The sequence below is a fragment of the Folsomia candida genome, unplaced genomic scaffold (assembly GCF_002217175.1).
Source record: "Folsomia candida strain VU population unplaced genomic scaffold, ASM221717v1 Fcan01_Sc017, whole genome shotgun sequence".
Lineage (NCBI taxonomy): Eukaryota > Metazoa > Arthropoda > Collembola > Entomobryomorpha > Isotomidae > Folsomia > Folsomia candida.
In genome coordinates this window covers 3,035,752-3,061,616 of record NW_019091209.1, presented here as the reverse complement: position 1 = coordinate 3,061,616, position 25,865 = coordinate 3,035,752, and the positions used below count along the sequence as shown (strand labels likewise).

The 25,865-nt window shown below is 39.8% G+C and overlaps 1 protein-coding gene and 1 long non-coding RNA gene across 11 annotated transcripts; one reads left to right on the top strand and one right to left on the bottom strand.

Moving 5' to 3' along the window:
* Window positions 1-443: 443 nt before the first annotated feature.
* On the top strand, window positions 444-25,440 carry LOC110856703 (sporulation-specific protein 15). Of its 10 annotated transcripts, XM_022105215.2 has the most exons (18): window positions 444-986; window positions 1,679-1,871; window positions 3,852-3,995; window positions 4,132-4,344; window positions 15,684-15,884; window positions 16,736-17,161; window positions 17,685-17,795; window positions 17,877-18,349; window positions 18,439-19,976; window positions 20,470-20,651; window positions 20,803-20,901; window positions 20,986-21,228; window positions 21,360-21,470; window positions 21,814-21,873; window positions 22,327-22,431; window positions 22,961-23,398; window positions 24,077-24,295; window positions 24,820-25,440. In XM_022105215.2, the coding sequence occupies exons 1-18, from the start codon at window positions 751-753 to the stop codon at window positions 24,973-24,975; spliced, it is 5,148 nt and encodes a 1,715-aa protein (XP_021960907.1). In that variant the 5' UTR covers window positions 444-750; the 3' UTR covers window positions 24,976-25,440. The 10 variants fall into 10 exon arrangements, with proteins under 10 accessions (XP_021960907.1, XP_035713218.1, XP_035713220.1 ...); XM_035857325.1 differs by lacking the exons at window positions 22,961-23,398; window positions 24,820-25,440 and adding an exon at window positions 22,509-22,586 and having other exon boundaries at window positions 24,077-24,215; XM_022105216.2 differs by lacking the exon at window positions 21,814-21,873 and having other exon boundaries at window positions 445-986.
* LOC118437879 lies at window positions 4,392-5,725 on the bottom strand. The gene is made up of 2 exons (XR_004836446.1): window positions 4,913-5,725; window positions 4,392-4,847 (listed from the first exon to the last, which is right to left on the bottom strand). It is a non-coding gene; the product is annotated as an uncharacterized LOC118437879 (long non-coding RNA).
* Window positions 25,441-25,865: the final 425 nt, after the last annotated feature.

The window sequence follows — 25,865 nt, the reverse complement described above, 5'->3', positions numbered from 1 at the left end:
GTGTCGTCGTGTTGATACTTTATTTTTAACCTTTTAATCCAGTCGTCATTCAACAACGGAGTGGATACGTGCATAAATATATCACGGCTTGCATGCGTATCCAGATTTCAATCCTCACCCTTTTTTTACTTACACACCAACCACAAATAACAAGCCCAACTTTTACTACTTACTTACTTTATATGATTTGCTTACAAACAAACCCCCATGAAATCCCACACTCGATATAATTTCTTATTTACCGACGCTACGACTCGCTCAATTGCGACCTAACCGAATCGAACGAATGTCAACCTTAACATAATAATGTCAACTGAATGGTGAGCATACACATGTCCGGAAACGAGAAAGAGTTAAATTTAGAGTGTTTGGCACCAGCCCCAAGTAAGTCAAAGACAACGTCTCAAGTATACAAAAGTATTTACTTGTCGAGCATTTTAATCGGTTTTAGTCCATACGAATAACGAGGAGTGAGCGGATCTCACGTGGGACCGGGTAGTCCCGTAAAAAATTGTTAGCATGGAAAATGCGACGAAAATAATAATAGTCTCGCTTATTTGGGATGGTAATTTCCCCATAGGAGCGAGATCCTAAAGATGGTGGTGGGGGTTGGCTAAAGATTTATTTATTATTCACGACGAACGAAACGAATTTAGTTAGATACATATTTTTCATAATAATCTGACCGACGACCCACCCCAGTAAAAAAAAAGAGTCATTATTGCGCCAAATCTCTCCCCTGACTTGACCATGTCAGAACGAGAGATCTATTTCTTAAGGTCAAAATGTCAATCTTTAGCGAATCAAACGAAGCAATTAGAATTAACAAAAAGTCGACTTCAAACTCGGCTAAGTGCGGTGCAAGCCTCGTTGTTGTCGTCGTCCTCGAGCGTCGCAGAAATTCCAACCTGTCATTGTCACTGCCCAGATGGGGAGAAGATTAACGTGGAAAAGTTGGACACCGCTGTGCAGCTTCTGAAACTCAGGTAAGCAAATGACTTGTTTTGTTACAAATATGTATTTGTGCAGGGCACAAGGCGAGAGATTAGTCGCATTAGATTTTATTTAACTGTAACACGATGAGATTAAAATAACAATTTGTACAAAAAATGAGACAAACTTGAGAAATCACCATAAATGGAAAGAATCGAGACGCGACAATTTCTCAGAAAACAATGAAATATGTACTACTCACTTAAATGTAGAGTGACACTAATGAATTTAACACCATGATACCGACCGACCGAGTGAGTGAGTGAGATGCATGAGAGAGTGAGACAATTTCACATTATTCTCAAAAAATGCATTCATTTCTTTATTTACGAAATACGAGAACTTGTTGTTGCAATACGAAAGCAAGATTAAAAATCCTCGAGAACTTTATACCTCAAAAACATTAAGGTTTAATTGTTAATTAAAAAAATCGCGCAAATACATAAATGACAATTAGAGAAAGTTCACGAGTTCATGTATTGTAATCGAGATGAGAACTTAGAACTTGTGAGAATATGGATGGATTTTGGGTGCATTTCGAAATCCTAAGGATACGTGTGACATATTATTGTTCATTCTCGTATTTAATACAGACGTATAATTGTTTCTGCCTCATTGTTGTCTTATAAAAATTGCTTATTAGAAATCAAGTATGTGTATAATTATTGCCCACACTTTTCCCTAGATTGCAGTGGGAACTCAATCAAGCCCTGCTGCAAAGACAGATGAGTAGTTCTACCAATTGTTGCAGAGGACGACGACCACAAGAGAACAATTGCCGCAACACGACCAGCAACTTCCGATCCGATCATTTACTAGTTTGGGGGACGCAGAGAAAAAATCAATTAGCAACGTTGCTCAGTTATACGTCTCAACAAGTAAGTAGACTATATACACCTCGTTTTATGTTTTTATTTTTCCCCTGCCCAGTGGCCGCGGAAGGGTGGCGACAATGTCCCCACGGTCGGCATCATCTCCCCATCTTATATAAACCCAGCCCTCCCCTGTTAATGTCCCCCCAGCTTCCGCGGCCACTGCCCCCGTGGACGTTGTTGGTTGTCAACCGGTCAAAAATAAAGTTTTCTGTCATTTCCTTCCTTTGTTGAGATTGAAATGTGTACATGCTTTGGCAGCATTGTTTTTCTTATTAACGGGGCGTAATAGTTTGCTCTGGCCGCTCTATCAGCCAATACAGTCTCTCGCTCAATATTTCTCCCGTATGTTACCCCATGCATTATTTTCTGCACAGGTTTTTGATCTTGTAATTCGAAAACCGAGATTAAATGTGCACTCAAAAATGTGAGACTTGATGTATTACAACTATTGATAGTTGCGCAACAAGGGAGCATGCCCTTTAAGGAATTGATATGCTACTTTTATTTATATTAATCAATTAATCTCGAGGAAAACAAAATTTTGATGGAAATTGATATTGGTCATTTAATATAAATAAAAGTAGCATATCAATTCCTTAAAGGGCATGCTCCCTTGTTGCGCAACTATCAATAGTTGTAATACATCAAGTCTCACATTTTTGAGTGCACATTTAATCTCGGTTTTCGAATTACAAGATAAACATTTTGCAATTTTTCCTGATTCGTCTCAACTCGTCATAGAGTATGTGTGGTGGGAAGCCACCACCACACATACTCTTCCCATTGGAAACCACTAAAAACATAAACAACTCCAAAAACTTTTTGCAGTTTTTTTTCAAAAAATTCAAAATTCCCACTGAAACTTGTGAACTTTTTACCCCACCGAGTTCATCAGTTTCGCCACTATGTGATTTATGAGGATTGGTTTAACATAAAATATAGTCAACTCTTAATTGTTTGCCTGACTAATCACGCATGTAATGTGTGGTGATTAGTAGATATCAAACAGTTTTTCTTAACATGAGATAGTTTGTTGTCACTACTCTCCTTAGTTAGTAAATAGATATCTATGTACATACATACAATACACACGTATTAAAACTTTCCGTCCACATTTTTTTGTCTTGTTCTCTCTCTTATCAAAAGGAAGTAGCAAATTGATGGCTTGTGCATGATGCAAGGATAACGAACGACGTGTTGCATTATGTAGAGTCTTGACAATCCAGTAAAATTAAATATGTGAATGTAGATAAAAGTAACATTGAAAATAAAAAATCAAGTCGATCAAGCTTAATTGTTTGTAGATTACCATATCGCAGTTTACTTAATGACTTGCCTTGCATGCATGCATGCATTATTTAATTCGTCGTTTCGTTCATTACAAACTAACGTGTGGGAACAACCTTACCCTTTAAAAAGTGCATTACCTGGCATGATGAAGCAAGTCGCAGAGTTCATAATTGTTTATAAATTCTTCATAGTAAAAAGAGAACAATTAAAAAAGGACAATGCCGATACGATCCGCGATGTGGTATGCTGGCTGCTTGATGATGGTTAACTTTTTCCATTGTTATTACGTGTTTGCAAAAAAAAATCATTGTCATCATCCTTTTCCGAGTTCTCACCAGAGAAGGGAGAAGACATTAAAAAACGTGCACATAACCGCAGCAATACCTGTCAAGTCAATCTGCAAACTTTTTTGATGCACAAATTCTCCTCCGAGGGTGGGAATAAGTAGTAATATGCTTGTCCGCTTCTTCGGCATGCATAATAATAATACTAATGAAAATCCAAAAAGGAATAATCGTCAACTAAAATGAAGAAAAGCCAGCCAGGCAACATACACACGGATAAAAATAATGAGTATCTAGCCTAATCATAAATATAGAGGGAAACAAGAGCTGATTCCTTCCAAACAATTGACAATGGATCACGTTTACCTTCCGAGTTCCGTTTTGATTCAATGTAATTATAAAATTGCAGGACAAAAACAGCAAAATTATTACGGAAAGGAGGCAACAGTGGACGACGACGCGTCAGGTTTGGGACGGGCAAAAACAACGTCCACACGTTGGAGAGACGACGGCCAAACTGAAAAAGGCCTTTACGCGACGGATGACAAAATTGGTACGTAATTCGTAATTTTATTTGTTACAAGCGCTGCGGGGTTGTAGGCAATCCAGTAGCTCGCAAATGATGATGATGACGTTACAATTATAATTATTTACCAATTTTTTTTGTTTCTTTGTCCGAATAAAAATAGCGGAAAGAAATCAACGCGAGGGATCAATCTATTGCACAACTTGAAACCTCGGTTTCCAACTTGTCCACGAAATTATTAGAATCATCTTCTCGCAATTATGTGGAGGATGGTAATAATTTTGGCGTATTGAAGAACGGTACTGAGGAGGAGGAGAAGATTGCTATTACGGGAAGATCAGATTCTTCTTCATCCGGAGGCCCTGTGCGATATCGGGTTCGTACATAATTTCATTTCTCATCATTTCGCAAAACATATCGTCATCCTCACTCTCATTTATTTCCATTCACGAAATAACTATGTTCATATACCTACGTTAAGTCAAGTGAGAGTTAATTAACCGTCTCAAAAAATTAATTAGGATAGGAGACCAATCATTGTAAATTTATTTTTTGCGACCACTCCAAATTGATCATCAAGTGCAGATACGGTACACAGAAGAAGAAGAAGAAGAGCCTGCAGATACACGAAATTGGTTCTTTCGCATCATCATCAACAAAACAAAAAGTTATTGAAACTGAACTTGAATCGAAATCATGATTTTTTTTTCAAACTCACTCGTGGCATTTGCATGCATGCATTTTTCTTCTTCCTCATCTTCTCAAACACATTCTTGCCGAGGAAATTCTGTAAGTGAAGTGATGGACATGAGAAATGGGATGAACTGAATTTTTGCATGTTTTTTTTGTCCTCGTCGACAAATGCACTTTGAACGGAACCTGTTGAATTGAAAGTTGATGATGTGAATGGGGATGAAGAAATGCGTATGTTTGAAAAAAAATACCTGACAAAGCATCCTTCCACCACAGGCGCAACGCAACGGCGGTGGCGTCGGCGGTTGCTTGTTTATTAGGTCTGATTTCTTGTAATGTTTTGCGCGTTTGTTTTCAAAAATAAGTTCGTTCCTCCCAAGAATAAAGGCGAGATATCGTTTACCGGTATTATTGGTAAAACGGTGCTCACACAAAAAGAGAAGATTGAAAAGGAAGATGAGGAAGTATGTTAAATCATTATTGCTGAGATACCTACTGCCTCTGCCTGCCTGCCTCCACTCTTAAGTACGACGACGAAGATAGATTTGGCACGGATGGGTGAGTAATATTGTTGCAAATTGTACAACAACCAGAGCCAGTAAAAACAACTGTTTTCAGAGGTGGAAGTAAAATAAAATAAAATAAATGCATTGATTTGTAAAGATTAGTATGAAAACTTAATGGGCATCGTTGGATGGAGTACTTGTTGGTTTGGTGGAGGAGTTGCATACATTTTGGGTTGAAATTTTCTGATTTTTTCCCCTTTGCAAACTACTTCAGCTTCTCGTTGTACTTGCAGCAGCATTAATTTTCTAATCAGTAAAACAAGTTGGGAAATTTCTTACTTGGTGGATGAATGAAATGAATATAATATAGTTATTTCAGGCCAAAATAAAATAACACATTAGGTATTTTTTTAATTAATCGTGTTTTAATTTACAAACAAGTCGTCATGTTATCATTCGAGTGTAAAAGTGCGGTTAATTGAAAAGTTAATTATTTCATTCATCACATCACTCACTCGCAATGCAAGAAAAGGAAAATACATTAATGCATTATGTATTTATTTATTTATTATTTATTTCGTCTCGTCATGGTGTTTTTGAGGAGGTGGAGGAGGATGGCTGAGATTACCGGAAGGTCCACGTCCGTCGTTAGTTGGTTACATCGTCCCCCTTTGTTTAATCCCAGCCAAGCAAGCATAATGACAAACTTAACTCGAGGTTACAGATATTTGTCGTGACCATTTAATTTGATTTTTACAAATGGCCATGATCATGAAGCCTGATAAAAGTGGACCATGGGGTTCTTACAACTTACGCGTTCTCTTGATTGATCACGGTTTTTAAACGCCTCGAAACACCAACCTGTACATACATCTTGCCAAGCTAATCTTTCTGCCTAAATCCTCACAATTTTTGTAGGAGGAATATTAGCCATCAGCATAATATAATCTGAAATTTCTTCATTGCTTTTGCCCTGTCTCACTACCTACTCTGCATGCATAAAGTTTGTTCTCTCTGCATGAAACATTTTCATCTTCTGATGCCACGAGGATGGGTAAAGTATCCCAAATTGTCATTTAATTCCATTCCACCTGTTGCATAGTTTTCCACCTTTGCTGAGGAACAAGATGATTATTGGATTACCACATATTACGTCCACATTGTTGTTGCTAATCCACTTAAACAAGGAGGGGAAGACAAGACACACACAAGTTAGTTTTATGTACCTCTGGGCAATAGCAACTAAGCCAAATCATCAACAACCAACAATATGCACCAAAGAACGAAACCAATCCAACCCTGCTCACGTACTACTGACTGACAGGGAAACAAGATCCGAAGGACGATAGGCCGGTTTTCGATCATTATTATTATTGCAATTACGAACGGGTATGTTTCAATGGGAGATCTAACATAACAGTATCCCACGAGAGAGAATATCGAACTTTAATGGGGAAAATTCTAGCCCGCTTTTACAAAAAAAATGTGCCGAGAGAACCTGTGAGTTGTGGTTCTAATTAAGGCCAAGTCGTCATCAGAGACGACTCACATTATGGATTAGTTGTTTGGATGAGCACGTAACCAGTAACAGATTAGAAGATATTTACTAATATCTGCCGGAGAGGATTGTTTGGTGGGGGTGTGTAGTAACTGGGATTTGATGGGGTTATCATGCCACATTTATGGTTCATTGTTGTCATTTTTGACGTTGTCGCCTTAGTCATCGTCGTCGTCGTGGCCTTAGTCGTCGTCGTATGTATGCTTGTCATTGTTGACGTGGTCATCGTCGCCTTAGTTGTCGTTGTCGCCTTGGTCGTCGTTGTCGCCTTGGTCGTCGTTGTCGCCTTAGTCGTCCCCTTAGTCGTCGTCGTCGTCGTCGCTTTTGTCGTCGTCGTGGTCCAAGTCTTACTCAGGCATACTCTTCATACTTGTGAAAGTAACTACAATCCATGCCAGCATTATTGTTATCATTATTGCACACATTGGTACATAGTAGTGCCAAGGAAGGAGTCGTTTGTAGAGGGAGGGAGGGTGTAAGAACGAGCACAACTACCAACTTAACTTGTTAAATCTAACTATGAGCAGGCACCAGCAGCAGCATTATTTTATTTCACAAGCACGAACCAACGATGCAGCCCTGTGAGAAGGGATGAGTGAGACGCTGCATATCAACCATGTCCAACAATGCTTCCTCCTCATTGCTTTTGCATCGCAGAAGGAGAATGGCACTGGCAGAAAAATCTCTTGCTGGCTGCAACAAAGCGTCATGACCAACAACTCCGCAACAATACTCGAGCCTCGACAAGTGCAAGTTGAGAGGGAATAAAATAATAAAATAAGCTTTATTTAGTGCTCGAGGAATACATTTCTCAGTTCCTCTTGTCTCCTTGTCTCGGTGGCTGCTTGTCGAAAAGTTGTACTGGAGCGAGCAAATAAGACTTTGACAACCAACGCGGCTCAATTGTGGTACGGACGCTTACTAGATTGTGACTGTGAGTGTGTGTGTTTTGGACCATTCTCAAGTTTCTGTGAACTAAAAGTTGCAAAGTTTTTTTGTGAATTTCATCAAGTGAATTTCTTTCAGGACGAGGACTTATTGTGTGTCTGGAATTATGTAGGATTTTGTGTAAGGGATAGATAACAACATTCCATGGAATCCCAGGCATGAAAGAAGAACTGACTTCTTCTCCTTTAAACGAGAGTGACACATTGTGTGATATAATTAACAATCGTGGTGTGATTTAACAAGAAGGCAATCTGGTCATGAAACCGTGTTGATTTTTGTCTTGAAAATTCCACCACCACCTTGCCAAATACGAAATTGGGATTAATTGGAGACCGGAAAAGTATGTGGATTTCTTGTTGGCACCTTATTGTCCCATTAATTAGCATATAACACAATTTATGGAATGAACACTTTCCAACAATGACTTTTATGCCTTCATACGTGTGAGGTCTGCCCAATATGGTCGCGATGAAAAGCGTGTGCATTGGTGTAGGATGACTGATCCTAAATGAAACTGAATAATTAATTTCTATGTTGTTACAATTTGGGCAAATTGTAATTATGTGCGTGATTCTTTGTAATGACATAATTTACTACCGGTCAGGTTACTACCCTGTGATCAGCCAATTAAGCATGATCATCATCATCTCCCTATTATTCTGTTCTGGGATGAACTAGAAAAGAGTACAAGTTTCTTTTCGTCATCGCAGGTGTATTATTACATCAGACGTACGTTCCATTTCGTAAACATGTTTAGCATGCGGGGTTAAGTTACTTATGTACGTCTCTCATTTCACATCGTCGTGAGTAAAAGGTGTCGGATATGGAGAATCAATAATAATACCAGTTTTTCGTCTTGATTGTCACTCATAAATAAGTCAGAAAGTCTGGTTCGTTTCTTCCCCAGATTTCCTCTTCTTCATGCCTCTTTTCTTGATCATTTCATTATCATCTCTCTCCTTCTCTCCCAGTGTGTGGTTTGTGTAATAAGTGAGCAAGTAATCATAGATAACTTAAGTAGTGAATAAGTAACCTAACCATCCATCCATCCATCCATCCATCCTTCTCGCTTTCGACATCATAAAACAAAATCGTCGATGAAACTCATCCCTGTTTCACCACGTCACGTACGTACACTTTACTCCTCAGGGGCCGCGGAAGGTGTGAGGACATTAACATTGGAGGGCCGGGTTTTTATATAAGATGGGGAGATGATGCCGACATCGAACAACCGTGGGGACATTGTGCCTCTGTCCTTCCGCGGCCACTGTTCCTTTACTTATTACTCCACATGCACATTCTCCTTAATTCTTAATTCATACATTATGCGGAGAGAGAGAGAGACCGTAATAAAACAAATTTGCTGCATTTGTTGTGGTGAATGTGGATCATTCAAAAGGTGGACGTGGACGATTCTTAATAGAACGACGATGGACCTGTGTGAATCAAAAACCAGGCCTTTACTCAATCCAACAACACAAAATAATGCGTCTTATTATAATATGCATGCCCATAAAAATGTAATCTTTCACTAGTAGGACTCCTACCACGCTTCACTGCTTGTACTTTTGACTATGCCGAATATTTATAATCTTTTTACCTCTCTTAGGCTGATGAGGAATTAAACGGTGGAATATTTCGAAGGTGATGATGCAGTGTGAAGAAGAAGTAAAAAAGTATTCCTTTTGATTATGCCCTACTTTTTATTTCTTTTGATTCTCAAGTCTCTCTCTCTCTCTACTTATTTATGCACCTACCTGGCCACTAAGTCAGCCTAATTGTCATTCGAATAATGGCTATTTATGTTTTCATTTATCTTCTTCTTCCACTCTTATTAACTCTTTAGTCTTTCGTCCAAAAAAGTTACATGGCCAGAGGTGGAGAGAGAGAGAGAGAAATTTATAAGTATATAAGACCTTTACTTATATGTATATATGACAAATGGAGATGAGATGAGGAGGAGAAGAAGAGGCAAGAATTATGAATGCAAATATATTAATTTCTTTACACTTGAAGGGAAATGGAACAAATCTTACTAATTTAATTTCTCAAGTCTCCTTACCATCTCGTCGTCCTCATCAAGAGAATAAGTGACTGCCTGAGTGACTGAGAGAGTGAGTATGAAGGGCTTTTAGAAAGACGACTTGGCCAGCCGACATGCTGTGCACATTTGTACACACATTTTATTAACTATGTATGCACATGTGTCGATGCAAATAAGGAAATTGTCAGAATTTCACATTCATCGGCCTAAATCGTCGAGAAAGAGAGTTTTCCACACACTATTTCGTACATGACATGACCACACCAAATACAACAACACAACCGGCATTATTAGTACGCCAGCCAATACTTTGTCTTGTGGTTTGGTTTGGCTGCCCGTTGCGACAGGATTTTTTTTCCTCTTTTCATTCTCGAGATTCGTTTTGTTTATTTATTTATTTACGTTCAAATTTCAAAGCAATCCTTGAAACCAAAGACTTCGACAAGTGTTTTTCATTTATTTGAACTTTCCTCTCGAGTAAAAGTGCTTTACAAGGAGGAGAAAAAAATAAATGTAAAGTGTTGCCTTTTCAGGCGCAAATTTAGTAGTTTCTACTTAACGAACACTAACCAACCAACCACATTTACGAATGAATGGAGAACCTGTGATAAAATCGCAATTAAGCTTTTTGACATTCGATTAAGCAAACATTCGTGATCGACGAGAAGAGAACAAACTGTATGGAAAGTCAGTCAAGATTGCGGCAGGAGGACTGAGGAGGAGGATCTTGATTTCTGATTCTTATCCGTTCACATTCATCAGGTCTCAATCAACACTTAAAAAAAGAACCTGCCTGCATCAATAGTTTGGCTTCTATTAATTCGATTACTTACATCAGTACAGTTAATAAATAAAGTATGGCGTTGGCGATGACGTGATAAAAAATATTCGGGCGAGAATCAAAAGAAAAATTCGAAACTAATAAGAAACGATAGGGAAAAAAAATCAGCAGGATTTTTTTTCCTCTGACAAAACCGGCACATGCATCGACATGACGAAGCAATAATAATAAGATCCCAATCAATATTTGAAATGAATAGGTTTAGATTTATTGAAAAAAATTCATTGTCACCAAAATACCGTGTATATCTAAAGAAGGAGGCTTTCTATTCAGCCATTTAGAATGTATTCTTCGTACCATAGCACACTTCAAAAAATAAAAATGTGCATCCCCCCTCCCATTGTATCGGTGCACATTAAATAAAATGTTATTACGCCAGCGTAAAAAAATATTTGCAGAGAGTATTACCGAATAAAAAGAAGAAAGAGGTATAACAACACTGTTCAGGTTTGAATAGCAAAATCATGCAAAACACGAATTATTTTATTATGATTTTTTTATGTTTATCTCACTCAGCGAAGGAGCAGGTGCATATTTACGTATTTATTTATTTATGCTTCACCAATCTTCAGTGATAGATACATGACATAAAAAATATACAATATATAATAATTTTATGCACAATTGGGTATCAAGTTTGGCTGAGATTTGAGATTTCGAAAGTTTTTTTTCTTCTCTCTCTCTTTTTTTGCAACAGTGTGATAAATAATGAATAATCTGTGAATTTTTTTGATTGTTGGGCTACTACTATTGCATCAAATAAGTAAATAACTTTAACCACTAATAAAATTTAAGAGAGACTTGTTTTTGCGAAATCGGAAAGTGTTGTAAAAGTCGGGGCGAAAAAATTGAATGGTTTGACCTAATAGGAAAAATTCAATTTATTTTTCCCCAAAAATTTCGATGTTAAATATTCAACAAAATATTGTTTATTGTCGACAAAGTTTGTTTGGGTGCGAATGCCATTCAAAAACACGCACTGATTTCTTTTCCCGTGTTCCATTAACAAGCCTCCATTTTTTTCAAATCGGAACTCACAACAATATTTTACACCCATTATTCACGCCTGTGTTTTACTTTATGGGAGAGAAACTGACCAAAAAATGATGATGCGTCGGTCACTCAGTCAGTCAGCGATGGCTTCAGTTCCTCGCAATCAATATGGTACAAATTAACAATGCCAAGATAACAATGCAGAATTTTTCATACCTCTGGTCACGCATAGCATAGCTTTGTATGAATGAATGTAAGTACGTATTTGTGAGAAATATTACGACAATGTGCTCCGAGTAAGTGACAGATGAATGATCACGGCTCAAATTTCATGCCACGGCTTGTTGAGAAATATTGTCAGTTTGGTTGGTGAAAGCAGAGCAAAATTATTGTGGATGTCTCGCATATATGTATAAGGTCTCGTTAGAGAAACTGTTTTAAATTATTACACACACAGCAGGAAGGAACATCATTTTACGACGCTTTTTACCATATGTACCAAAACATGGTTCTCTGATGATCAGGTGCTACACAAAGGATTATAACAATAAGTGCACACATACACATTTCTGGTACGACACATTGAGTCCACTCCATTTAATGTGGACGATGTGTGGCACTTCACGTCGTCGTCATCATCATAATCATCTTCTCCTTGGTCTCGGTATAGTGAAGTTTGCATTGTGTCGATAAAACGTTAACTCGACTTTTCCTTTTTGCTTATTTGTCGTCGTCGTGGTTGTGGATCGGTGTTGACCCGTAGCGTGGATCGGATGGACAAAAGATTAAATTTTTATTTCAAAAGGAAACCCTAAAGCTAAAGTCTAAACCTTGATGAACACAAGGTCCACGCGCACCCTCGGAATAATGGAGAGAATAGAAAACCTCGGATTGTTTATTTACTCTCGTACTTGAACAATCTCTCTGATTCAGCAAGCAGCAGTGGCAGCAGTAGTGTTGTTGAGAAACGAAATTAAATTCCTTGTTGGTAGCAAACCCTGTTATGTGGGATTAGTAGAGGAGGAGAGGAGAGTAAGTAAATAACGCATGCTTTCAAATAATCGGTCGGTCGGTGGACCACTCTCGGCCATTCGCTCGTCTAGAGTTATAAGGTCAGCAGAAGAATCCCTTTTCTGTCTGGTGTACGGCGACTTTTAAAAAAACATATTCTTGTCACCGTCTGGCTTGCTTGGCTACTATTTATTATTACAGATCTATCAATCTCTCACGAATTCGCATGAAATTCTTACTTATGTATGTCTTCGGTCGTATGTATGTACCACATGCCGCATTATTACGGATTAAGAGTTGACGACGACGACGACGCTCCTCGTTAATTAACTAATTGCAAGCCAGACTTTGACGTCGGTATGATTTGTAGCCTCTTGTTGTTTTTGTTGTAAGTAATAATGAGAGAGAGATGCACTTTCTTCCCATTAAGTTGGACATTGGCACCTGGAGCTTATCTCTTATCTGTAGACGATGCATTATCTCCTCTCTCTCTCTCTCATCCGCACTTCTTGTAGCCATAGCCATCCATGTCCCAATTATTTCGGACCTGCTGCCAAATTAATCTGTATCAGGCTGACTTTGACGGATGCTCAAGATTTTTCAATCTACACGAAATATTATTAGGCAGACAGAAATAATGACGTGGGGTTAATCTCGCCGCAGGTAAATTGCTATTATCTATATGCCCAACGAAAAAATTAGCTTGATGGAAGACAAATTTACAAAAAAATGAACCAATTTCTGCCCAAAAAAGATATACATATTTTTCGATTGACCATTACATACCGTTGTTAAGTACATATCTACATACACACCGTGGACGCGGATGGATGGATGAATGCATATGTAAGAGGTGGTTGCTCATAATTTTAACGTATTGTCCAAATTGAGTGCAGTGAGGTGCCAAGAAAATCAGGTCTCGTTGATTTGTTTGCAGGCCAATGAAGAAAGTGTATCTTCGCCTTTTTGTAGCATCAAGTGATTAGTTTGCAAGCAGGAGCTGTGCTGCATTGCATGTACATACATAAAATTATGACTAGTTTTATATGGTGCTTTGCTTTGGTGGAAATAAGATTTGTGAGAGTGTGAAGTGAAGTGTAGGTAGTAGACAAGTGGATAAACTCCTGTTTGCTCTAACCAAAATCAGCATTATTTTCAACTGGATGACTGCTTTATGATCCTCACAATAAAAATAATAATAATGATATCAAAGAATATTTACTTGATTACAGAGAGAATTTCAATCAGGTTAAAAAAGGGCGAGGACTTATCAACATCAAAAATGGCAACGATTATTATTACTACTTATTTCGTGTAAAAGTTTTGACGGATCTCTTATTTGGATACTTTTGTGCTCGCAGCAGTCCTCATTCCATATATCGGTTTTATTGAGAAGGCACGATTTGGAAAAGTTTAGAAAGTAGTTTGAGGTTATGTGACGATGAATGAATTTGATTTGGAAATATCTTAATGTTCGATAGATAAACTTTTTTGGGCTTGTCGATCATCCATTTACCAACCCACCAGCAGCAGCACAAAACATGTATGAAATTCGGCATAAAGGAATTGCCAACGCGTTGGTTGGAGCAGTTTCTCAAGAAAACTGGGCCATAATAATATTGCATTCCTCTCCTTTCGGGTGCGATGGTGGTTGCTGCAATTATTTAAATAGCACCGTCAGCCTACACAAATGATTACATAAATAATAAGTGTTTTCGATGACAGATCTGATTACCGTCACGACGGCGATCATTTAGTGAAATTTTGCCTATAACCGATTCCTAAAAAAACTCGAGTAGAAAATCACCCTTGAGATTGAACGACTTGTGTTGTCTCATTGTGCAAAAATTATCATTGCAAATAAATAAATAGCGTCGGATTGTCAAGATTATTGGCAAATAAGTATTATCTCGCGTCTGCATCTCTCTTTTCCGGTCTGTTCTCTTACACAAGGAACTTGACCTATATAAATAAATATGTATTTGAATCAGTCATAAAAAAAATGGAATGGTAAAGAATGTCATATTCAAAAATTCTGTGGTTTGGTTTGGTTACTACGATTCAATTGAATTCTAGGAAACGTGGGAAAGAAAAAAAAAGAGTATCGAATCATCCACACTCACAATTACGCCACCATTCTCCCCAACTCCTCGGGTGGCATGGTTGATGAATATGATAATCAACTTCCGTCGGATAACGTAAAACTGCTGTTATAATCCTGACAGGAGGAGGAGGAGGAGGCATCCATATTCTCACAGAATACGAACCAATTACCCCAACCAACCCGTTGTCCGTTTCTCAAAGTTGCATGCATCCCAAGTAATTACTGTGGAAAAGGTGTCGTAAAATTGAAAATTTGCATACGCAATGTGATGCTTTTTCCCTTGAGAATATGCTCACATCATAAATTACGAGTTTCCTACTTCGGAGTCTTGCACATGAATGCAATGCATGCAAAATTTCCGTCCTTCGGAGTATCGTCAATATCTAGGGTCGTCAATTTTCATGGCGACGAGCTACATAGATAAACAGGTCGACATGACTCTTATCCTCAACATTTAGTGACAAATGAGACGTGTCTTCTTCCATCGGTGTACGTAAATATCTGAAAATATCACGGCCAGCCTTCGGTGCATTGTTATCTGCTCGATGCTCCGTTATTATTATTATTAATGCACTAATGAGCTATGTACACAGTTATTATTGTAAAATGACATGCACATGAGTGAGACCTGTAGTGAATAAAATTCATCCCGACCGAGATAAATAGTCACAGTCCCATCACATCACATTTCTTCTTTAGTGACAACCATTTTAAGTAAAACAAAAGCACATGCTTATTTACATATGCGGACTTTATTCCAAATGAGTGAGCCTTCTGCATTGTTCATATTGGCAAACCGCAGACGTGTGGATATGCATTTGCATACAGATGACCGTGACAGTTTAAAGTTAACCATCTGCTGCTGTGATAGAAATCATGTGTATGATTATTATTATGTCTCCTTCCTATTTATTTATAGCGTCAAGTCTGACGATGCATGAGTCGACCTGTTACTGCCACCATAAAATTCGCCGAATAAATAATAAATAATCACCACCACCACCCGTTTAATTGCAGGTTCAACGAAACAGGTGGAACACGTCGCGGCCCTATCACGTCAGACAGAAGAGCCGCCCTTTAAGTCCGAACTATGCCTCAAAGTCCAAAATGAATGAGTCCGCTGACGACGACGTTTTGGATAATCGACAGCCGCAGCAGTATTTCTCCCTCCCAAGTAACATTCTGCTGGGTCAGTACAACAACTATGCCTACTCTCAGGTACGTACATGCATAAAAATTAAGAAAACTTCATAGGCAAAGATTTCGTAATAAGGAAACAGTTAAGGAAAAGTTTCATGTTGTAAGTCCATCGACAAAATGACACAAATTGCCCGTTAATCCAACTTTACGGAGAAATATGACATACTTTTACATTCTTTAATCTTACACACAAGCTGTAAATGCAGTTCATTTTTTGTATGAAAAATTGCATATAAGTTTCTCTTTTACCTTCATTTTCATTTCATAACTAACCACAAATAGTGATGACCTATGGGTACATAAATAGTAATAGGGCTTCAGTCATTATTTGTACAATGAGACAAAAAAGCGGTCGGCTCAGCTACATGTACATACGCGTAGGCATTCGTAGGTTGTATAGGCATACAGGTAGGTAAGACTAGGTAGCCAATAAATTCTCAATTTTAAAGACAGCTTACTTACTTGTTGTTTGTTATTATTTGGCTTTAATCAAACCGACATTGTCTCACCCGACCCAGCATAATTTGAACTTTCTGTTTGCTTGCTCGTGGTTTTATTAGTGGTTGCATTATTAACTTAATTACAAGAGCCAGACTGACTCAACGGAATGCAAGAGTTGCAGATAAAATTATATGCAATCTTCAAATTGGAATGAAAACCAATCACGATGATTCCAAAACAATACGCATTTGGCTCGTTGAACCATAAAAATTTACTCTTCGACTTATTTCATCAAGAAATATGTCCCAATTTTGTACGTAACTGGGGCTCGATCAAGTGTTGAGTAATGAATAAATAATGCGCACTTTTATTATAATTTTTTAATGGTGCCCCAAATATTTAGTCTAATTTCTTAATTTTTCTCACAGTGTGGAGGTTCGGGATTGGAAACGCTGCCCGAGGCGAGCAGTGAGGAGGAAAGTTTAACCACGAACGATGATAACGACCACGACGAGCCGACTCCTGACACTTTGCCACCAATTCCACCGCAATTCTCGTCCTTATCGAGGGGCAAGAGTCGGAGTGCGGCGTCCTTGGAGGCGTTGCTGGAGGGGAGTCAGCATCACCACGGGTCAAGGCGGAAACGTTTCGAGGAAGAGTTTACAGATCGGCGGAAGAAAGAAGAAGAATGCGAGAGTCAGGACGGCCATAAAATTTTCTTGCTCCAATCAATCATTCAACAACTGCGAGATGAATTGCGAGAATGTCGAGATCAAAACGAACTGCTGGAGTTTCGACTGCTGGAAATTGAAGAAGCTCCGTCGTCCTCCTCCTCCTCGTCGAACAATAAACAAGTTGGTTTGTTTTTTAGATCCTGTATATTTCGTAAACAGTTGGATATTTCATGTCCTTCTTTTGTTTGTTTCTCTCTCTCTCTGTCTCATATTGGAAGCCCGTTTCGATGAGATTTTTTATCCTCACTCACCTCGTGCAATTTCTGTACCGCTTTGATCGATGATGCCACAAAGAATTTTATCGACATAGTTTCAAACATTTATGAAGGACACGTCGTTTTATGGAATGAAGTAAAAAAAATACTATAGAGGGAATAACATTGACATTGATTTTTGATACAGGGGAAATTGATTTTCTATTGTAACGTTTTTACGCTATCTTTGAAATGTAACCAGTTATAGTCGAAGAAAATGACGCAACATTTTCTTGTCGTTGTTTATGGCTCGGTAGTTTTGAAATAAAGTGAAATTAGGCATAAATACGATACAAATTACTGTATTTGAGGATTTTTAAAAGGATCGGAGATGAAAAATGTAGGAAAAATTACGCCATGAAATAACACGAATCGTGTCATTATTGCAGAGCGATGTCGACAACGGCGCCCTGCTTGACGAGGGGGAAAGAGATCACTCCGGTGATAAGACACCCTCCATCGGAAGTCCAGAGTTACCAATGGACGACGCCATTCCTCCAGTAAGCTAAAAATAAGTTTATGACATTCCGCGATAAATTATGACGTGAAAAATTACTCATTTTCACATATTTTATCCCCAGTCCCCGGAGGAGGAGAATCGTCACGCAGCAGCCACCGAGTCTCGAAGTTCTTGCAGTAGCGACTGTTCTGAAAGTCTAAGTTTGCAAGAAAGTGGCATTTTTGACGGACAGGGTTCAGATGACGGCTTATCAAGTCCGAGATCCGGTCGGAACCACATTTCTCGTGAATTAGCCAACCTAACATTTCAAATTGAGGAGCTCCTTCGCCGCTATAATGAAGGGGCCGAGTCACGAGGGCAGGAGAAGAGGTTGGACACTTTGGAAAGGAGTAAATTCAACGTCGCGTCAGATTTGAGTTATTGTCGCCAGCGAATTCAAGAATTTGAAAAGCGACTTTCTCAAATGAATGACATTACTTACATGAGAAGTTTAGAGGATAAAGTTAACCTTTTACTCGTGGATAATAAACGGCTGGAGGAGGAGAGGGCGGAAATCGAGGAGGCAGAAAATGACACGAGATACCTTTGCCAAAGGTATTTATGTAACTCGTATTTTGCAAATATTCGCAAAAAAATTGCACATGAAATACATAAGCTCTCGCCTAACATTATTTCTATTTCAGATTGGAGGAGAAAGTCCGCCAGTTAAAAAAGAAGAAAGTCGCCTTCCAAGTAAAACTGAACGAAGAACGAGAAAACATGGAAAGCCTACAACTCCAAATTTTAAAACTCCAAAACCAAAATTCCCTCACTTCCTCCAAAGTTTTACATTTAGAAGGCCTCATTCAAGGCTACGAACAGAAAAATTTCGAACTCGAAGAGTCCTGCATGGAAATCCAGGACTGTTCCGCGGATCAAGTGCAATTCGTAATCTACGCCATGCCCGTCATCTCCTTTGTCTACTTTTACCAATATTTTATCTTCTACTACTTTGATCGTCTCAACTGCTCCAATCCCATCCATCGGATTAGAACCGTCTATTCCATTTGTGCCCCAGAAGAATCTCTGACAGATGTCCTTGTAAAGTCAAAAAGTCCGAGGAAGCACAAGCTGTCCAACCCTCTCAAAGAAGAACCCATCGAAAAGAAGTGGAAAAGTGTGAAAGAACGGATTTTCAACGCGGAAGAAATGATCGCCAAGTTGAAGGGGAATGCTAATGAGGTGACGGGAAGAGGAAGTGGTGTCAAGTGCAATCACATGGAGACGCAAACAAACCAAGCAGAACTCGACCTATTCCTGGAGCAACTTGTTGCTAGAAAGCAGACCGAGTGGAGCACGGTGGAGAAATCTCTCTACGAAAAAATTAATGCCTTGGAACAAAACGTTGATGGACTTCGGAGCGGATTTGCCTCGGAACGAACCCATCTGATGGAAATGTATGAGCAAAAGTTGGGCGAGAAGGAGGCTCAAGTGAAGGAAAGCCGTCACTGGGAGGAAGACGCGAAAGAGCTGAGAGAGAAATGGAACTCTTTAACCAACGAGTTGGAGCAATTTGTTGCCTACTTTGGCAAAAACTTATTACTGGGTCAGCAGCAGCAGGATTGTTTCCGTGGAATGTCCGAGATGGAGAATTCATACGAACCACAGCAGCAGCGCCAAATTCCACTTATTGGACCACTGCACCAGTTTTCCAAAGCGGTCAGCCAAGCGGAAGCGACGGATTCTGAAGCAGCAGTCGACATTGGCGTTGGTGGTGGTTCTTTTGGTCGAGATGTGGAGCCAGATGTGATGATTAAGTTGATTCCCCTTCTTCAATCAAGTTTGAAAGACCACTTGGCTCGATTTGAGTGGAGAGAACAACAACTTGTTTGCGAAATTGATCGATTGGTTGCAGAAATGAAGGTGAATGCAGAACAATCAGAGAGCAACGTGGTTGCCCACTTGAGCGAGGAGAACGCCCGGTTACAGTCCCTCCTCAAGGATGACAACAGGGCCTGGAGTGACCTCAAACTTGCCCAAGAGGATAATGAACGCCTCCGACTGGACCTCATGCAGATGGACGTACTTCGAAAAAGAGTCGAGGAAAGTGTGCGGAACGAGGCGGAGTTTCGAGAGCGGTTGGAAGACTGTGAACGGATCGAGGAACGTCTCCAAGCCCAGTTGGCTGTGATGAAGCGGAAGGAAACCAAAGGCGAGGAGAAAGTCCAGCAGCTTATTCATGGTAGATTTATTTATTTCGGGATTACGTAGTTAGGGATTTTCCCTTGTAGTTTCACTACTTATGTAGTTGTCCAGTGAGGGGGAATGGAAACTTTCCCTGTTTTCACAAATGAAAATTATTCTGCAGAAATTTAGCCTAATTTCGTGCAGAAAAATTATACGCAGAGCAATATGTGCGTAATCTATGCAAAATTATGCACAGACTGACCTTCAAAATATTCCTGACAGAAATTTTATGTAAAATGATGCAACTTTTTCCTGCAAATATGACTACAAAAACGAATTATGCAAAAACCTTCAGAATATGCCTGACAGAAATTTTCTGCAAAATGATACAACGTTTTCCTGCAAATATTTTTGCAAAGGCTAATTATGCAAAATTCTGCACACAATTTTCATACTTCCACTCATTTCATATCCATACATACATACATACCCACACTTGATTATTTCCTAAATAACTGAGTCCTAATTCCAACCGATTTATTTTCAAGAACTTCAATTCCTTCGAAGTAAATGCTGTCAGCTGCAGGACGAGGTTGATACCAGGATCGTGAGTGAGACCAAGTACAAAACCGAGATGCAATGTGTAGCTGCCAAACTGAGGGAGACAATGTCCGAACTGGAGGAGAAAGAGGTGCAGATGGAGAGCAATGAGAACTTGTTACAGGGAAAGGTCGGCTTCTCAGAATTTATTTGCACTCTTTTTTCGTACCCACTTTTTTTCTATTTATTCGCACTTTTACCCCGGATCGATTAATGAAAGTAAAAAGGAAAGGAAAGCAGAACAAAATACAAACTTTTTTTCCACTTTATTTTAAAAATAGATTACCCAACTAAAAACCCAGTTGCAAGAACTGTACCAAAACTACATGGATACCGAGTGTTCGAATGGCATGCTCAAAGAGGAAGTTTCCTACTTGGAGGTATAAATATCTACCTACGAAATTAACGGCACGTGTACACCGTATAATAGAAGATAAGCGGATATATACTTATGATTTTCCCAGAAAACTGTGGAGGAGGCGGTGAGCAAGGGGAATAAAAGTGACAACACGATTACAGCCCTCAGCTCCGAGTTGAAACAGAAGGACGGTTTGATCGACGAGTTGGAAGGACAACTTCGAAATCTTCGAATGCACCAGCCCTCCGTTGACCCCGGGGTTCCTCATGAACTCTCCGATTTCAACAATTGCCAAGGCGGACTGACCGGCGTGGTGAGGGCGGTGCAGGAAGCTGTCGGGCTTATCAAGGTGGGTGGGTGGATATCGACCCCAAATGTCCAGCACTATGACTAAATAATAATAGATATTTACTAGCTGAGCATGATACGCTTAATTAATATAATCAAATTCTAATGGTATTTACTTGCCCGAATTCACAGAAATGTCACCAGTGTGAAAGTGTGGGTTCGAAACTAATGGACGTGGCAGATACACTAATACCGTTAATCCAAATCCTCCAATCGTCTCCTGTGGCAGATTTCCACTCCTCGGTTAGACCACCCCGTCCGATCAAAGCTTGCTGCTTTTCATGACTAATAATAAAAGAAAATTCGCCATTCTGACTAAATCCGCTTTAACATTTATTGTGTGTTGGTTGGCGAGGACAAGAACAAACTGTGGCGATTATTTTGTATGCATGTGTGATTTCATGCTTTCCTTGTCCTATGTTTGTTCTTGTTCTCCCGTCGTCCCGTGTTCTATTCATTCATGGGACGAGGACGATGACGGGTCAATTTTACGAGACTTTTGAGACCGGCTCTTAATTATTATAACCTTTCCTCCTGATTGCTCTATGTTTGTGTTTGTGTTTACTTGTCCATGTGTGTGTTTTAGATGGAGCTGGAATTTGGGATGAAAAGATGTGAAAGCGACGAAATTTTAATTATTCCCACGGTAATCAATTATATTAAGCATATCTGGTCAGGACAGACCGGAAATTCGTGTCTACCTCGAATCCACAAAGTACTCGCTTTTGTTATTGTTGCGCTCTCGTTGTTGTGCGTGTGCTTGGTTCCCTTGTGAATTAATCTTTTGCATGGCGCACCGAATTACTTACAGTGACGGCGGAAATTGGGGGGACATATGGGGACATTAACATTGTGAGATAGGAGGAGGAGAAGAGGCTTATTAACATGGAAAAGATGGGATTTTTCTGAATTTTTTGGGGGATAATGTCCCCCAGTCCCCTCAAGCTTCCGCGGCCACTGATTACTTACTTACTTGCTTACTTACTTATTACCACGACACCGGCTTTGAGGCGGACGTTGTGCAAATTTTGTGGATAGTTGTTGGCAATAAAATTTGAAAGGGGAACCACTCTAACGGATCGTTTACTGACTTGTGCAGGCAACCCCAGGCAGCAGGAGAAGGATGGACGATGCAAATTCTTCGAATCTTTTCAAAAGTCCCAAGGGGAACGTCGTCGTTGCGCAACAGCCAATAGTCGATGAGGTAAGCGAGATCTAGTCCGAGGTCGATTTTAGATTTGGAATTAATTCGCAATCGCATCCATGCTTGCTTTCTTTCAGTTTTTTTGCTTTCTCTCTCCTTGCTGTCTGCTGGGATGAAATGGAACGGGATGATGTGTGCTCACGGCTTGAGTAAAAGTATCAATTTTTCTTGTTTTCTTATTCCGAGTACAGAATCGTGGATGGATAGATGGTTGCTTGGTGGGCATAGAATTAATCACTGCTTCTTACGGACCCCACTTTCTTTTTTATCTGCATTGGCCAACAGTGGCTGCGGAAGCTGTGGGGACATTAGGATTATAGAATAGGGGAGGGAGGGGTTAATATAAGATGATGGGAACATCGAATATCTTTGGGGACATTGTCCCTCTGTCCCACACACCCTTCCGCGGTCACTGCTGCCCAAGTGGTTTGCTGGATAAGAGGAAGATGCTATATCGGTCCCCTCTTAACCTCACAATTGACATTTTTATTTGTTTTTATTTGTTTTGTTTTTCGCTTTCCGTAACAAGGACGAAATACTAATTGCACGCCTCCAAAAAACCATGGCTCGTCTCACCCTGCAAATCACCAAATTGGAGGAGAGTCTCAACATCAAACAAGGCGAGATGAAGGAATCCCACCTGACGGAGATGAGACTCTGGAAACATCGCTGCACCGAGAAAAACGTGCTCATCCAATTACTAGCCCGTAGAATTGCTCACCTAAGTGCCACAGATGTTGAAGGACACTTTATCAACGGGATTTTGACGGAAATAAGGAAATTAGAGAAAGAATTTGCCAAAAACTCGGCTCCGCCACCTGCCCCACACCAGCAGCAGAATCATCATCACCACCTTTCTCTCGGGGAAAGATCACACAAGAAAAATGAGATTTTTTCTTCCTCCCTGCGAGACTTTTCCTTCAACACGCTCCGCTCCTTCTTGGCATCCGAGCGTCAAAGAGTTTTGGTGAATATATTAATTACTCTCCGACTCCTTCTGTCACACTGCTTCTCGTATTTTGCATCCCGGGAGGAATTAGAATCTCAAAGTTTCAATTTGACGCTAAATTTTTAGAATTTCTGGCACCATGAACATAATTGAATCAAGATTTGAGTTCGTTACTCCCATCACACCGAATGTTCCTGAAATGATATAGATACGTATGTATGTATGAACGTATATGTTCCTTTGACCCTGTTAGTGAGCACTCCAGGTTTGAAGAAGTTCGTATAGGCAAAGGGAACGAACCACTTGTTGAGTTGTAATTCTGGGCGAAATAATGGTTGCAGTTTGAAGTGTGTGTAACAGCATCTGTGTCTGTGCCTCTCTATTTGCCAACCGACGGGGTTTATGTATTTTGTCGTTGGCGAGATTGGGATCAGTGGCCGTGGAAGGTGTGGGGACATTAATATTGTAGGATGGGGGAGGGACCGGGTTTATATAAGATGGGGACATCGAACAACCATGGGAACATTGTCCTCTGTCCCCACACCCTTCCGCGGCCACTGATTGGGACGAACTAACCTAACCAGTAGTGAAAGAAGGAGGAGGTGGTGTTGCTTGGAGAGAGAAAGCATATAACATTATATTCTGACCAATGTCTAATGAATAATTAATGACGGTTGATGGACCCATTTTCCACAGGAGTTGTTGGAGAGTGTCTCCTTCGGGACAATTGAAGAGAGTGGCGTTGGAGATAATCGTGTCTCCACTGACACAGATGAGTCTTCCCCTCATCCTGGCCATCCTGGTGGGGTGGACTTTCGCGTGGTTCGGAAAATCGGGGATGATGCGCTTCTCGTGAGTTGGACGGTACCTGGTGGGCCTACCGATAAGGGAACTGCTTCTTCCAGTGGATATGAGGTAGTCCTTCTTCTCTAGCTCACTTTCTCTCCAGAGCAGAATAAGAAATATAAACCTTGAGAAGAACTTTAATTCGTTTGCAACACGCAATCAATCTGGCTCGGTTTACTTTCCTCTCTCCTTCCTGCACATCCATATCCATCCCCCCGTCTCGTTTCGCTGCTGCTAGTTTTAATAAAATTGGAAAACTTTTTTACTTTTATTTACAAACAGTTCAAGTCGCCGCAAAGGCAAATCCCTTCTCTCCTCCTCGTAGGGACACCTAATTCGGGACAAAGTATACCCGCACCACATGATGATAGCTCCTCCACTCGCCTCTCTTTTGACGGGAGACACACACAATCCTTGCCACCCAGTTAGCGTCATCCGATTTAAACATATGCATACAATTTTCCCTTCGCAAATCTCTCCTCGCCCACACCGTGGGCTCTCTTGAGCGATACTTTGGATTACTTTGATACAAATAGTCTCGAGAGAAAGAAACCACTTTTTTTATTTGAGACTGGATTTTTTTCCCTTTACAGATCGCCGTGAACGGATCAACCTATTTAAAAATACCCAAAGCCAATCGCCATAAAGCTGTACTTTTCGGACTCAACTTTGAGGAACCTCTCCGGCTCACGTTCAAATGTCCGGGAGATCCGGACCTCGAGGAGTCTACGATTACCTTTATTTCTTGATAAACTTGTGTTAACCTCTATTTTTCCACGTCCACGCCTCGCTCGAGATCCAACCTAAATATTACCTGATTGATTACCTACTTAAATACTTACCTGTCGGAGGAATTATGTAATTACCCCGACGAGAAAAAAAGCTTTTGATAACTATTTACATACACTCATGTCAGTCACATTTAGTAAATTATTCCATTTAAATAATGATAATGATAATATGAATCCCTGTGTTGTTGGACTGGCTTTAATGAAAAGAGAAGAAGAATAGTCTAGTTTATTTAGTAATTTACTGTTAGTAAAAGCATGCCGAAAGTGTGTGTTATTTGTAGTTCGAATAAAATAGCGGAGGAGGAGGAGGAGGAAGACTATGGTGTGTGTGATACATGGTATGTCAGAGTGCCACTATTTACCAGATACCCAAAAACAAGGCGAGGAATCATTAAATAAAGTATTGCGTGATTGATGTCTATACTTACGGCGTCTTGTTTCCATTTCTGCCTACATGTCGACCTTAATAGATCATTCCACCAGGAATCAAACCATGCATTCTCGCATCATCCAGTACGCACGTATCTAACGATAAGCATGTGCATGTTTTTATCTAGCTCGCTCTCTCGCTCGCTTTACGTGTCAGCCAGAGATGATAATGTTTCTCGTGCTGCTGTTGAAAATTTCATGAAATTCTGTCCAATTCGATACGAACGTGATGCTAGATTTTGGTCAAGTATATCTGCAATCTATGTACCAACTACGCAGAAGAAACGCTATGAATGAAATGGAATGAGGAGGGTCGGAATATATTCGACACTAATCAGCAGAAACCTCGATCGTGGGTCCTTTTTCGCATCAAATTTTCATCACGGGCGATATATTCATATACACAGTGTCGAATCCCA

Coding starts and splice junctions, on each gene's coding strand:
- LOC110856703 (XM_022105215.2), top strand. CDS start 751: ATGTCAGAACGAGAGATCTATTTCTTAAGGTCAAAATGTCAATCTTTA. Junction 4,345..15,683: donor GAGGCCCTGTGCGATATCGG/GTTCGTACATAA, acceptor GTTTAATTGCAG/GTTCAACGAAACAGGTGGAA. Junction 21,229..21,359: donor AAGCTGTCGGGCTTATCAAG/GTGGGTGGGTGG, acceptor CCGAATTCACAG/AAATGTCACCAGTGTGAAAG.